This window comes from Rhincodon typus, chromosome 5 (genome assembly GCF_021869965.1).
Source record: "Rhincodon typus isolate 14 chromosome 5, sRhiTyp1.1, whole genome shotgun sequence".
In the NCBI taxonomy this organism is placed as follows: Eukaryota; Metazoa; Chordata; class Chondrichthyes; order Orectolobiformes; family Rhincodontidae; genus Rhincodon; species Rhincodon typus.
This window is the reverse complement of record NC_063336.1, coordinates 86,101,478-86,115,217: the sequence shown is the minus strand read 5'-3', so window position 1 is coordinate 86,115,217 and position 13,740 is coordinate 86,101,478. Positions and strand designations below refer to the sequence as shown.

General features: G+C 39.7%; 1 protein-coding gene and 1 long non-coding RNA gene across 3 annotated transcripts in view; one reads left to right on the top strand and one right to left on the bottom strand.

Moving 5' to 3' along the window:
* Positions 1-1,160: 1,160 nt before the first annotated feature.
* Positions 1,161-2,135, bottom strand: LOC125483074. The gene is made up of 2 exons (XR_007262062.1): positions 2,024-2,135; positions 1,161-1,533 (listed from the first exon to the last, which is right to left on the bottom strand). It is a non-coding gene; the product is annotated as an uncharacterized LOC125483074 (long non-coding RNA).
* Positions 2,131-13,740, top strand: part of egln1a (egl-9 family hypoxia-inducible factor 1a) — a 78,578-nt gene continuing 66,968 nt past the window's right edge. The window contains exon 1 of one of the 2 annotated variants that reach the window (XM_020510584.2): positions 2,131-3,097. In XM_020510584.2, the coding sequence (XP_020366173.1) occupies positions 2,372-3,097 (726 nt within the window). In that variant the 5' untranslated portion in view covers positions 2,131-2,371. The remainder of the gene's footprint in view (positions 3,098-13,740) is intronic. The other variant, XM_048596527.1, reaches the window with a different exon arrangement.

The window sequence follows — 13,740 nt, the reverse complement described above, 5'->3', positions numbered from 1 at the left end:
CAAAGTCACCACGCTCCAGTGTAATTTGAAATGCTGAATATAACGTAAGATTTTACAGCAAAAGAATTCATCTTTCTCTCTTCTTCTTGTTCTTCCTCTGCTGCTCCTCCAGTTGCTGCTTGATATCTACCAGAGTCTCTGAAACGGACTCCAGGATCCCTGTAACAGTCTCCGGGGTCTCAGTTATGGGCCTCCGCTACTGCAACTGCCACGACCTCTGCATCTGAGTTGGAGCCATGGGCCTGGGGGTGCATGGGTTCTGTACCTACTACTCCCACTGTCTGTCCATTTGCCAATGCTTCCACTCCTTTCGGCACCTGGACCTAGCTGCGGCCCTGGAACCTTAGCTCAGCCTGTGATTCTGGCCAAGGCGGTCAGTCCAGGACCTGTTCCTTGCTTGCTGAGTGACCCCAGGCTGGGGTGGAGCCATGTCTGGCTCGTCCTGGCATTGGTGCTGGAGGCCTCCTTCTTCACCTGCCACTGTCAAGTCTTTGAAGAACATTATGAGAAAAGAAAAAAGAACAAGAGCAAAAACAAAAAGAGAAAGAAAGCAGATGGGAGCAGACGAGTCCCAGGCTCAGCCCTGCTACTCTGCCACCATCTTGAAAATAAATGGGACACATTTAAGACTGAAATGGTTTCTTCCCTCAGAAGCAAAAACAAAAGTTGCTGGAAAATCTCTGCAGGTCTGGCAGCATCTGTGAAGGAAAAATCAAGAGGTAACTTTTTGGGTCCAGTGACCCTTCCTCAGAACTCTCAGAAGGTTGTGTCTTTGGAACTCCTCACCACAGACAGTTGTGGGAGCAGAGTCCTCACGTATATTTAAGGCTGAGATAGATTCTTGATCAGTAGGGAAATCCAGTATTATGGGATAAAGGTAGGAAAGTGGACATCAGGAATGTTGGTTCAGCCATGACCCTATTGAATGGTAGAGCAGGCTCAAGGGACCCAATAGCCTACTTCTGTTACTATTTATTTATGGTCTAAATATGCCATAGCACACATTCATTATTTTCGAGCACAAACAAAAACAGAAATTGCTGGAAAAGTTCAGCAGGTGTGGCAGCATCTTTCCTTTTTTTGTCATTATTTTCCATGCCAGTTTTAACCTACAGCAACTATTATCTCAGGTTTTCAACGACACAAATGACAGATTAGACTTAATATCTGACTGTGGTTTTTATTGCTACAGGGTCATTTTGATTGACTTAAGACTACAATGGATTAGTTTGAATCATTTTGTGTTGTCTTTTTCCAGCCTTGTTTATTTTTGTCATGTGACTTCTGTTTCTCATTTATAAACCTATATACAGTACTATAGTATGTGTCCAACGCAGTTTTTTTTTAAAAAACAGAAACAAAGCTCTGGGTAGAGTGGAGGACTGGTAAAATACACGATTGTAACGTTTCATCGGTGGCCTTTAGTCATGTTTTGATGAATGTCTCTGATCTGAAACTTGGAACTGCTTTGCTGGTCCACAGAACGTTGCTTGACGGGTTGACTCTTTCCAGCATTTTCCACCAACGGCAACACTGATTTTAAGGGATGATAATTGAACAAGAAACAGAAATCGCACAAATAGATATCGTACCGGACGATTATAAAGGGGTGCTAGAAGAGAGTGAACAAGATGCACCGCTGGAAATCGGATTTCCAAAAAAATGGAAGGAGCCGGCGAGATCAGGATAAAACGATGTCACTGAATAAACAAGCAGCCAGGATGCTGCGGTGATTGAGAACCGGCTGCCGCGACAGTGCATGTCCAAGTAGAATGCGAGGTTTCGATTTGGGGTATTTAAAGAAGTGACGAAAACCAGTGGCTCCGCCTGTCCGATACTTAAGGCGAACCGAGCAAGGCATCAGAAAGAGGGAGGAATTGAAAGTGAGGACGCAATATAAGATGGACATGTTTCAGCTGATGGATGGATCGGTGTAAGGAAGCCCGCAAAGAGTTTCTGGTGCAAGCATTAGACACTAAAACAGGAGCAGGAGACGGAGGAAGGGGGTAATAAAATTCAATACCTTCACGCGCCGCCCTGAATAAAAACACCACGCACACGCCCACCTGCTGGAAATCTCGCTGACGCGAAGTGTGCGCGAGACCCTAGCGGTTAGAGTTTGAATCCTGCTCGCGGGCGGGGGTGGTAGGCTGTGCACGCGCAAGCGCGGGCGCGGAGGGAAGAAAGTCAGTTTCATTACTATCGGAGGAGGTTTGCTCTTCTTTCCATCATCTCTTTCCGATCCCCGTCTTAATCTTCCCCCCCCCCCTCCCCCACTTCCCCCCCCCCCCCCCCTCGGTACTGAATTTACCTAGGTTTTCCCCCCCACTCCTCCTTTTCCCCCTACCCCACCCCCTTCCCCGTCCCGGACATGGCTAGCGAGAGTAGTCCGACGCATGAATCTCCGCCACTGCCGCCAACCGTGGAGCAGGATCAGAGCTGTGGCCTATGCGGCAAAATGGAGAAATTGCTGCTCTGCGGGGGCTGCAAAAGATCGTTCTACTGCAGCAAAGAGCACCAGAAAATGGACTGGAAGAAACACAAGCAGGTCTGTAAAGAGGCGGCGAGACGACAGGGCGACGACACGCGAAATGCTTCGGCGAACAGTAACCACCATCCGCCGCGGCCGCTGCCGAAGCCCCTGTCACCAGCTTCGGTCAACGGACAGCCGGCGGAGAAGAATGAAGAGGCGACAACGGCTTCCCATCTGGTACCCGGGGCTGGCATCAGTTGCCGGAGTCACCGGGGCCAGCACGGATTGAGCGGCGGCAGCTCCCAGAAACTGGTGCAGGAGTACATCGTGCCCTGTATGAGCAAACACGGCATCTGTGTGGTGGACAACTTCCTGGGAGAGGAGATGGGCGACAGTGTGCTGAGGGAGGTAAAGGAACTGCACCGGAGCGGCCAGTTCACCGATGGCCAGGTGGTCAATCAGAAAGGGGACTCATCGAGGGACATCCGGGGTGACCAGATCACCTGGATGGATGGGAAGGAGTCCGGTTGCACGCAGATCGGGCTCTTAATGAACAGCATGGACGATCTGATCAGGCACTGCAATGGGAAACTCGGCAGTTATAATATTAATGGCAGGACGAAAGTGAGTACGCCAAAGTCGTTCGGGTTTATGGTCTCATTTTATCCTTTTTATTCAATGAACCTTGTAGCTTAACTCTTGCATCCCGCAGTAATGTCGCCAATACTGTCGCCATTCCCTTTTTTCCTGTCCTTCACTTTTTCTTTTAAAAATAATTTATTAACTAATTACGAATGCCCTTGACATATGGCGTTTCTGCAGTTTAGCCAAACTGATGCTTCTACCGTGAGGCTAGCCATTCTTGGTGTTTTGTGTTCGTGATACACAAGGTGTTAGTTTTCTTAAATGCTAACCACCTTTATAAACTTTGATTTGTACAACTCGACCTCCCAGTGTAAAGTATATTTAAATTCAGAGCTTGCTGCCCGAATATTATAGGAGTTGGTTGTAGAACAGAAGTTGTAATCTTCTATCCTGGTTGCAATCTGACATTCAATTGTTGACATCTATGCCATCTGACACCCTGAGGTGAATCTCTGACCTCATCCTCTCCATTGCTTTGAATGCCAACTTGCACCACCTTCACATTGCTCAATTCAATTTCTGCCTTCTCCATCTACTGCTGAAACTCATTCACACATTGTCCCTTCACATTTATTAATTAATTTATGTATTTAATGCTTTGGAGCCAATCTAAAATTTAAGTACCATGGAACTAGCCATTTTTGGTATAATCTATGCAAGATGTTTGTTTTTATGTGCCAGCCTCTCTTATTCTTACAACAGCCCCTCGAGTGAGAGTATGCTTAAATTCAGGAATCGCTGCACAAATACTTTAGAAGTTGGTTGTACAGCAGAACTTCTAATCCTTTTTTAATGGATTTCATCACTGTTAGATATTATCTTCTACAATTCAGTTTTGGAGAGACAATGGCTCAGTGGTGTTAATGTTTGGGTATTAATCCAGGGAGCCAGGAAATGTTCTGGGGACCTACGTTTGAATCCTGCCATGGCATTTGAAGGAATTTGAATTAAACTAAAACTGAAATTGAGTCTAATGATGATCGTGTAACTGTTATCTATTGTTGGAAAAACCCATCTGGTTCACTGTCCTTTTTGGGAAGGAAACTGCCTTCCTTACCTGGTCTGACCTACATGTAACTTCAGACCCACTGCAATGTAGTTAACTCACAACTGCCCTTTGGGCAACTAGGGATGGGCAAAAAAGTCCTGGCTTAGCCAGGAATACAATTAAATGACTTAAGAAAAATAATTACTCATTTGGAAGACTTCACATTCTCCATCTTCCATAAGCTTCAATTCATCCAAAACTGATACTTATACTGCACCGGCTTTGTCTCGATGGCTCCATTTTGTGACAGCATTATATTTTGATCCCTTCATTCCTTTGTTCCTCTGATGTAAATGTTCTTCTCCAACTCTGATTTTTGCTTAGTTCAGTGGTTATCGCCGTCTTTCTAGGCCTCCGTCTATTGGGTGAAGAGGTCGGGTGATATTAGGTAGAAAAATAATGCTTCAAACCTCATTCTTTTTAAATGATTCATATTTCTGTGGGAGTTGCAAAGAGATCGAAAAGAGTGCCAATTTAGTTTGAGAAACAAACCAGTTGGAAACATGAAGATTGTTAAGAGGAATGATACCTAGCAATGTTGTAAAATGACTAATTGTGCTTGAATCTTTTTGTAACACCTTGTTTGCACAGTTTGGTATCCTGAGAATGAACATTTGCAACTGGCATAGTGGATTATAGGTAGTGTTCCTTGCTTAGGGATTGACTGAAAAAACAACAATGTCTGTAGTGCACAAAAAAGTGTATACTTTCTGGCTTAAACCTACAGTGCTAATCTACAGAATGCCTTATCCAAAAAGTATGTGCAATTTATATAGAAAATTATTTGGTTTTTAATCTGTTTCATTTTATAATCAATTGTTAATATCTTTTTTTAAAGAACTCTGAATTATATTCAGTAAAGCCGTTCAGTACAAAATGTACTTTTGCAGTATCTGTGGTAGTTGATAAGCATAAATAATTCAGTTGGCCACCATGCATTGACCTGGTCATGTAGATTCTTTTGTGCATTCCATTGTACGTTGAATGTAGTGTTGTGATAAGAGAATAAATGTTATATTCTTCACTTCAACCAGCTTGTAAACTGTTACAGATGGATAGTTGACGTTTGCTCATGTTAACACCATTGTGCAGAATTGGAAACACATTTTAACTTGGCTAAGTTTGTACAATGTTCAGGTAATCAACTGTTCACCGACTTGCAGTAAATAAAAGCAAAACACAGTGGATGCTGGAAATATGAAATTTTAAAAAAATGCAACTCCAGCTCTGGTAACTTCTGGGGAGAGAGAAACAGAGACAACAATTTGACTCCGTTATGACTCTTCAGTACAAAAGTGACAATGTATTTTAGGTGGAGGACAGGAGAGATTAAAGAGTAAAGTGTCATTATGTAAAGCCAAAGAATGGAATTAGTAATGGAATAAGTAAGGAAATAAAAAATGTAGTTAGAGAGGTGTGAATGGCAGATCATGATCAGCTACCTTTTGAAAGAAAATAAGGGAAAGTAATCCAAGCCAGCAAGTAAATTGCTGTTTCACCTGAAATGGTGTTTTGAGGCCTTAGACCTTGAGAAAGAACAGGTATTGCATCTGCTGCATTTGCTTGGAAAGGTACAGTTGGAAAGGGCCTTTAAGGGTGATTGAAGAATTTGTTGTTGAAAAGAGTTTAATGGAGAGTTTTGAGTAACCATTTGAAGAAATTTAACATAATTGTGAGACTGATCCAATGGCATTGTACATTCTAAAGTTCTGGTCAAATTACAGCAATGTTATATTACTAGCTATTGTTTTAAATGTTTTCTTATTTAGAGTTTAGTTCCATAATGCAATGCTGGTGGTAAAATTGCTAGGAATGAATTCTAGCTATGATATAATATTCAAAAATATTTAACTTAAAACTCTAAATTTTGTAATGCATATACTTTCATAACCAAGTTTGTAGACTTACATTTATTGTCAGCTATGTAATGCAACAGATCAATATTTTTCAGTCCAGTATATGAAGTGCCTCATTATATTTGCCATTACAGACTATATTTATAATGTGCATTTACACGGCATGTAAAACATTCTCTGGGGCTTTACATTGCATACCAGAGATGCTGGAAACTGTGGCAGGTGGACCTTTGTGACCTTTTCCTATTGAGTCTTTGTGCCAGCTGCCCTGAGATTTGGACCCACAGAACGTGCTTGTGGACCTTGGAATATGCTGGTCTGTAACTCTACCATGGATAGATCCATCTTTTACTGCTCCAGGAAGGTAAAACTTGATGAGCTGAGCAAATTTCTGATAACTTTTTTTAGTAATTGTTATAAAAAAGCCAATGTTTGTGTTTAGGTTGTTTTGCCAAGTAGCTCAAATCTGTTCCATTTTTGCACTGTAAATTTTGTTTTATATTAACCTATTTTTCTAATCAACCTGTTCAGAGATGATATACAACTCTAGAGCAGTTTGGTCTTGAACCCAGGCCTCCCAGTCCAGCGATAGGAATGCTACTACTTCAGGACAGGAGCTCTCTTTTTTTTGAACTGTACATTTTTTTAAAAAAAACTTTATTATTTAACCAGCTTTTCTAATCAATCTGTTTCAGAGATGTTGTTGCACGCCTCTAGAGCAGGTGGGACTTGTACCCGAATCTCTTGGTTCAGGGATAGAGACGCTAGTATGTGCCACAACAGGGCCAACATTTTGTGTTTAGAGACCCAAGAAAAAATGAATTTAAGCTGTGCAAGATCCGTACTATTAAAAAGTATTTTGGATGATAAAAGGACCCACTTTATCCAATACACTTTTTACTTGCAGTGAATTCATGCTTCTGCCTTTGGCATTTGCTACTTTGTTGATTCAGACCTGGACTAAGAACAGTCAGACAGATAAGCCCCACATTGTGACAACTACAGCTGTCCACATAAAGGCAATTAATCTGGATATGATAATAAAGTCATGTTGTGGTAGCCAGCAATACTTGTTTGTAGTTGAAGTTATTCTACATGGTTAGGGGCAGAAAGAGAATGAAAATTCCTAACACTTGACAAGTGCTAATGAGTGTTGAATCCTGTCAATTACAAGAACAGAAAATTGCTTCAGTCTTCAGACCTGGTAAAGTACATACACCCCAATCTGCATATTTTCAACAAAAGCACTAGCATCTATCTATAGTAGGATAGCTAACATCGTATGTTGCATTTCTATTTATCAGCAGTTAGTTTCAACTGTATATTCATACTTCCTTTTTTTTAATCACTGAGTCCACTGAAAGAATTAGGATCAAAATGGAAGTAATTCATTGCAGTATGTCAAGAATTAAGAAATTCTTGGATAGTTCATAGAATTAGGAGACAAATTTGTAACTGTAATTGCTCATTTACAAGAAAAGAACTTTCATTTCTGGAGCGTCTTTGTTTACACTATCCAGTGCCGCTGAAGTGGACCAGAAAGTTGGTACCCACTCAGTTTGCTGATGTCATTATTGTATGCCCACTGAATGCTTACACCCATTGAATGCTTGCATTCAGTCACTTCCTCCTGCTTTGGGGCCCCATCCCAAATCTCTTGCTGCCTTTTTCACTTGCTGTCGCCTTGCTCTTGACTTTTTCTTGCTGTCCGTTTTGCGCTCTCGCGCTGCAGTGAGGCCTCGAGAGGTAAGTGGTGAAGAATGTAGTTAAGTCGTGGGAGCAGAGCAATTTGAAGGTTGATGAGAAGAAACTGGCAAGGTAGCAGGTGGTGGGATAATGGCAGCAATCAGAAAGGCATTTTCTTTGCAGCCAGCTTTGGAAGCATCAGTAGCAGTGACATAATAGTTTGACTGCAAGTAAGGGTGCCCCTTGCAGTTGCAGTATCAGCAAGCACATTCCATTTAATGAGTCAAAGAATTACTTTTGGGATTAGTGATTATCATAATTTTGCTACCATGTTTGCACACATCATGAACTGAAAGATCCCACAAGCAGCAATGTGATACATGACCAGGTCATAACCATGCTTATTTAATGACGTTGATTATTGGCAAATGCTGGCCAGGGCTCCAAACAACCACTTGGCTCTCTTTTTTTTTTTTTTTTTTTTTTTTTTTGTTTGCATATCATCACTTGTATCTACCTGAGCTGACAGATGGAACTCAATTTACATTCCATTCAAAAGCTGATGTACCTGAATGCAGCAGATTCCTCATTGTTCTAAGCGCCAATTGTGAAAATGGCCTAAATCCTCTGATGTCCAGAGAAGCAAACTATAGGCTGAAGTCTGTGCTGTATATCAGTACCTGAAAAGGCTCTGGTGCATGCACATGTCATGTAATTTGAAGCTCCTGAAAGTTAAGTTTCCTCTTGAGGGACTATATCAGTATCGTGGAAGTCCACATACGTAACTTCCATAGACCCTCTCCTGTCAACTATTATCAAAAGAAGTTGATCGTACTTATAAAGTATAATCTACTCTTGATGCATACTGACTCTGATCAGTATGCTGAAACTTCCTGAGTTGTTCATTCACTCTCTTTAATTATGAATTCTTGTAATTTCCGGAGTGATATGAGGCAAACTGGTCTAAATTTTCAAAGAAAGGAAAGGGGTATTAGGGTGGCTATACTTCTTCATGATAACAATGACATTCATTCCTTTTTTTAGACTATCAGCAAGACAAGAATAATTCATAGAAGATAAAGGAATAATTTCTCAAATAGGTACAGTTTATAGTCCACATAATTGGGAAGAGAAGTGGAGGAAGAAGAAGGGGGAGTGAATCGGCAGCCTCTTCTCACCCTCCCTGGTTGTCTGCAATAAAAACTTAAGTTCTTTTTAGCATGCAGTTATACCTTCCGCAGCAGCAGAAAACAAGCCAAATTTTCTCGGGTTTTTTTAAAAAATGACTTGCTAATCTTAAGCAAAAATAATAAATACATGATGTCAAGCATAAGGTCTTCAGGAGGTGCACACAAGCTCCAAATTAAAAGGGATTGTGACCAGTACAAAAGGAAGATAAAATTAATGTACGTTTCAGAGATTTTTTTGGCTATCCTTGAAGTGTAAAGGCGACCCAAGACCATTGTTGGTTTGCTAGTTTCTGGGATCATCGGCAGTATTGCAGTTTGCTTTTGAAATTCTTTGTTACCTAGTATTTTGTTCCAGTCATTATTACCACTGGCTATTCTTGAGAGGCAGCATGCTTTTCCCATCCTGTTTTCCGTTCTTCAGTCAAAAATCAGTTAGAAAAAAGCATCTTGAAGTACAAACTGTATATACTATTTATAGGCAAAGTTCTGAAAATTTATAAATTAGATGATATTTACACTCCTCCTGCCAGAAGGTGAATCAGTGGTTTCATTGCCTTTGTCCAATCCACTTTTGATTTTATGAAACTTGACTAACCGGTGTGATCAAGTGATCAACCAGGGTAATTTTAAGCCTGATTTTGGTGCCTTTTAAATCCATTTCAATCTATGATAAAATTCAAATTTAGTAGTCCATATTTTGTATCCTGTGACAGCATAGTAGAATGATCATGAGGAATTTCAACTGCTGATATTAATTGGTCGTTAAGATTGGTATAGGAATAAGAAAATTTGAGGTCTTAAATGTATACAGGATTCCTTTCTAACCGAATTGGACAAAGCTTTCCGCTTCTTAACTACTATTAAGAATGTCCAATTCTGTTATTGTTCTGGGGAGCTGAGTGCTAAGTTACCGAACAACTTCAGATGTCTACAAATGGCTATTTGGGAGCCTTGACTGCTGGTCCTTTAGGACTTGTTCCAGGCTATGATATTTAAAAGAACAAAGATTGCATATTGAGTTGGAAAGGAAACCAGTATATATTATAAAATATAGTTCCTTAGGATGTTAAAATCTACCAGGATTATTGTTGCTTCTCTAAATTCCCTAATTTGTGGCTTATCTAGTTCAGTTGTTCTCCTCTTGTTAGTCTTTTGTGATTAATGCATGAGAACCCTCCAATCCCTCTGCCTTGCTGCTTTGTTCAGTCATTAACTATTTTAGTAATAACCAGCACCTCTATTCTTCCCGCCATATTCCCATTTTCCAAATGGCTAGAGAGAATGAAGAGTTGAAAGAAAATAGTATGAGAAGAAGATTGTGCTGGAGAATTTAATGGTGTTCAAAGTTGATAAATCCCCAAGAAATAATGACCTATGTTCTAGAGTGTTGAAGGAGGTAGTTACACAGTTGCTGCTTTAATGGTTTATCTAAGAAAATTCTACAGGTTCTAGAATGATTCACGCAATTGGAAAGTAGCAAATGTCATCCCACTATTTAAAGGAGCGAGAGAGAAAACTGGTACTACAGAGCTGCTATCCTCATCAATAGTGAGGAGAATGCCAGAATCTGTTCTAAAGGATAATATAAATGCTTGAATGATAATGATCTGATTGGGCAGAATAGCGTGGATGTGTGAATGGAAAATCATGTTTGACAAACTTAGTTTTTTTTTGAAGATCTTAGTAACAAAATTGATTAAAGGAAAGTTAATGAACATAGCATACTTAAATTTTCAGCAGGCTTTTGATAAAATCTCCCACAGGTTAGAAAAATTAAGCACAAGGGTAGGAGGTAATGTACTGGAATGGATTAATGATTGACTGACTGATGGACAGAAAACTAAGTAGAAATAAATTATTCATTCTTGTGTTGGCAGACTAGTGGGGTACCACAAAGGTCAGTACTTGGAGGGGCCCCAGTTTTCCACTATATATCTATCAATGATTTGGAGTGAGGACCAAATTTAATATTTCCAAATTTGTAGATGATATAAAGCTAAGTTTCAATAAATATTGAGGTGCCGGTGTTGGAGTGACTTTAGGAAGATTTGGACAGGCTTCTTGCATTTACAAGAACATGGCAGATGGAATTGAATGTGGAAAAAATGAGAGATTATCCACTACAGTAAGAGAAATAGATGTGCAAATTATTCTTTAAATGGTAAAAGGTTGGAAACTGTACTTGGACAATATGTCCTAAGCGATTTTTTTTTTGTTTGTTTGTTTGTTTGTTTGTTTTTGTTTTTTAGGTCAGTGACAGCTAATGTGGAGGTGTGTTAAGCTCTTAGGAAAGCTGATGGAATGTTAGGCTTTGTCGCAAGAGAATTCGAGTTTTAGTTGTATAGGAGCTTGGTTAGATCATACCTGGAGTGCTGTGTTTAGTTTTGGTCATCTTATCTCAGGAAATCTATTATTGCCATAGAGAGGGTATAATGAAGAATCACTAGGCTTCTTCCTGGGATGATAAGGCTGTCCTATAAGGAGAAATTGTTGCAAACTGGTACCTCATCAAGGTTTCTCTTGGCTGGGGACTCTGCAAACGGAGGGCAAATTTAAAAATAAAGCAGATATCACTTAGGTCCGTCATGATGAGAAGAAAATTCTTTACCCTCGGTTGTGAAAGTTTGGGTTTTACTTTTAGTTATAGAGGTCTTTGGGAGCTCAGTCTTTACATATGTTTAAAGTGGATGCTGATAGATTTCTGACAATGGCATGAAGGTTTTGGAGATGGGATAGGTAAAATGTGTTTTGTGTTCGATCAGCCATGATCATGTGGGCCAGGCGCAATGGACTGACTAGCTTACTCTTTCTGTTTTTGTTGTATTCCGTCTGCCAAACTTATGCCCATGTACATAACCCTCTTATGTTAATGGACGCTGTTACTGATTAGAATTTTTAAAAGACATCGATTAATTCAGTTAACCTGAGCTGCCAGCATTGGATTTGGAACTCTTGAATCTGGGTCATTATTCCAGGCCTGCAGATTTAGTGCAGTAACATTACCACTATTCTACTGTATTCAACAGTTTATCCACACGTTTGTCTTTAGCAGGACCAGTTTTTATTTCAAATATATACTTTATGTATATAAAGATATTTTTATGAATAGTCACTAAAGCAGTTAGGTTCTGTACAGTAACACAAGAAGAAACAAACATTGGAGTGTGACTCTATCCAGCAAACAAACCCAAGGCATTTCTTTCTTGACTGTTTTTGTTCTTGTACCCATTCAGGTTGCAGCCTCTTAAAATTTAGGAAGCCGTACCTAATGCAATGACTTCCAGTTCCCTTGTTAATGATGTGATTACTCAATATTAGCATCTACTGTGCTGGTCAGTGTTAGATCATTCCTCACTATTAAAAATTGAATCATACTTCTGTACTTAACAAAGGCTGAGAGCTCACTTTACTGAAAATAAAAGAAGGAATGATGGTCTTAGTGATAGGTTTCAGTTTAACATGAAACCTACCATTTATGAAAAATACTGTGGTATTTTTAGAGATTAAGGTTGTAGAACAAATACATGCAATTAAATTATAAACATGTGATTTGGAGCTTAGACCAAGAGAGAGCTTTTGAGCAAGGTTGAGGTTATCGAATATGGAATCAGAATTGGTGAGTAGGGACGTTGACCATGTCAACTTTGGGGAAAAAAAAACTATTCTAGAAAGGTATTTGAAGGAAATAACGTGAATCATGCAGATATGTGGCATTAGAGCAAGTACCTGTATGGAGAATAGAAAGCAAGATGAACTGATTGAGTAAAACCACTGGCCAATGTTGTAATTTGTTTGAAACTTTATTAAGTTTTGTTTGGTGGTTCAGATGTATTAGATCGTGAGAGTGAAAAGGCTTAAAGTGACTGCTTGATTCAAAAGAATCCTATTTACAGAGCAGTGGAATTTCCTTTTAAAAGATCAAAGGTACTGAGATAAATGAGAATTTGTGCCATTTTTTTGATCCGGTTTTCAAACTGAGTATATATTTAATGTAGATTTGTTTCAGAACTGTATTTTATCCCAGTTTCTCATCCATCACAGAGGTGATTTCAGATAAAGTCTTCAAAAAGATGTTTAAAGAAATTCACTTCACTCATGTTTATACCCAGACTGGGAACTGCCGAATGCTATTCAATTTTGAATGTGGACACAGTTGTGCTTCATCTACAGTATCTGGAAAGGCAGACTAGTTATTTTAGCTTTTTTTTTCACCAAGCATGCACTTTATCAATTAGAAGCTATTGGTCATGTCATGAGAGTAACACAGACACATTTGCACTTGTTGATCTTGTTGCTTTGGGTATCGCCAACAAATGATGATGATCTAGAATGAACCAGAGATGATATTATCAGCAACTTGTCATTGATACAGGTAAAATTCAATTGTTCATAATACCATCAAACAAGGTTGGAAGGATTCTGTGTCAAGTGCAGTGCTGCTGACTTGATCAGCCTTGTTTAGGAATGAGCAGAGTGGAAGACTGTGTACTCTGAAACATCAAAGAAGACTTGATGCTTTTTCATGTTTACATCTTGGAACGTGCTAGTTTTATCCTAAGATTTTTGTTACGAGACCAGATATGTTGGTAAAATTACGATAGTAAAACATTTGAGGCCCTAGGACCTGATCTAGATCGTGTTCTTAATGGACTCCAGTAAAAGAAATATGAAAAGCCAAAGCGATTTCTTCTTAATTTCTTTACCCGACAAACTGGTGGATCCCTGCCATTTAAAAAAAACTGATATAACCAGGTGTAGAGCTGGACGAACACAGCAGGCCAAGCAGCATCAGAGGAGCAAGAAAACTGACGTTTCGGGTCGAGACCCTTCTTCGGCTTTCCT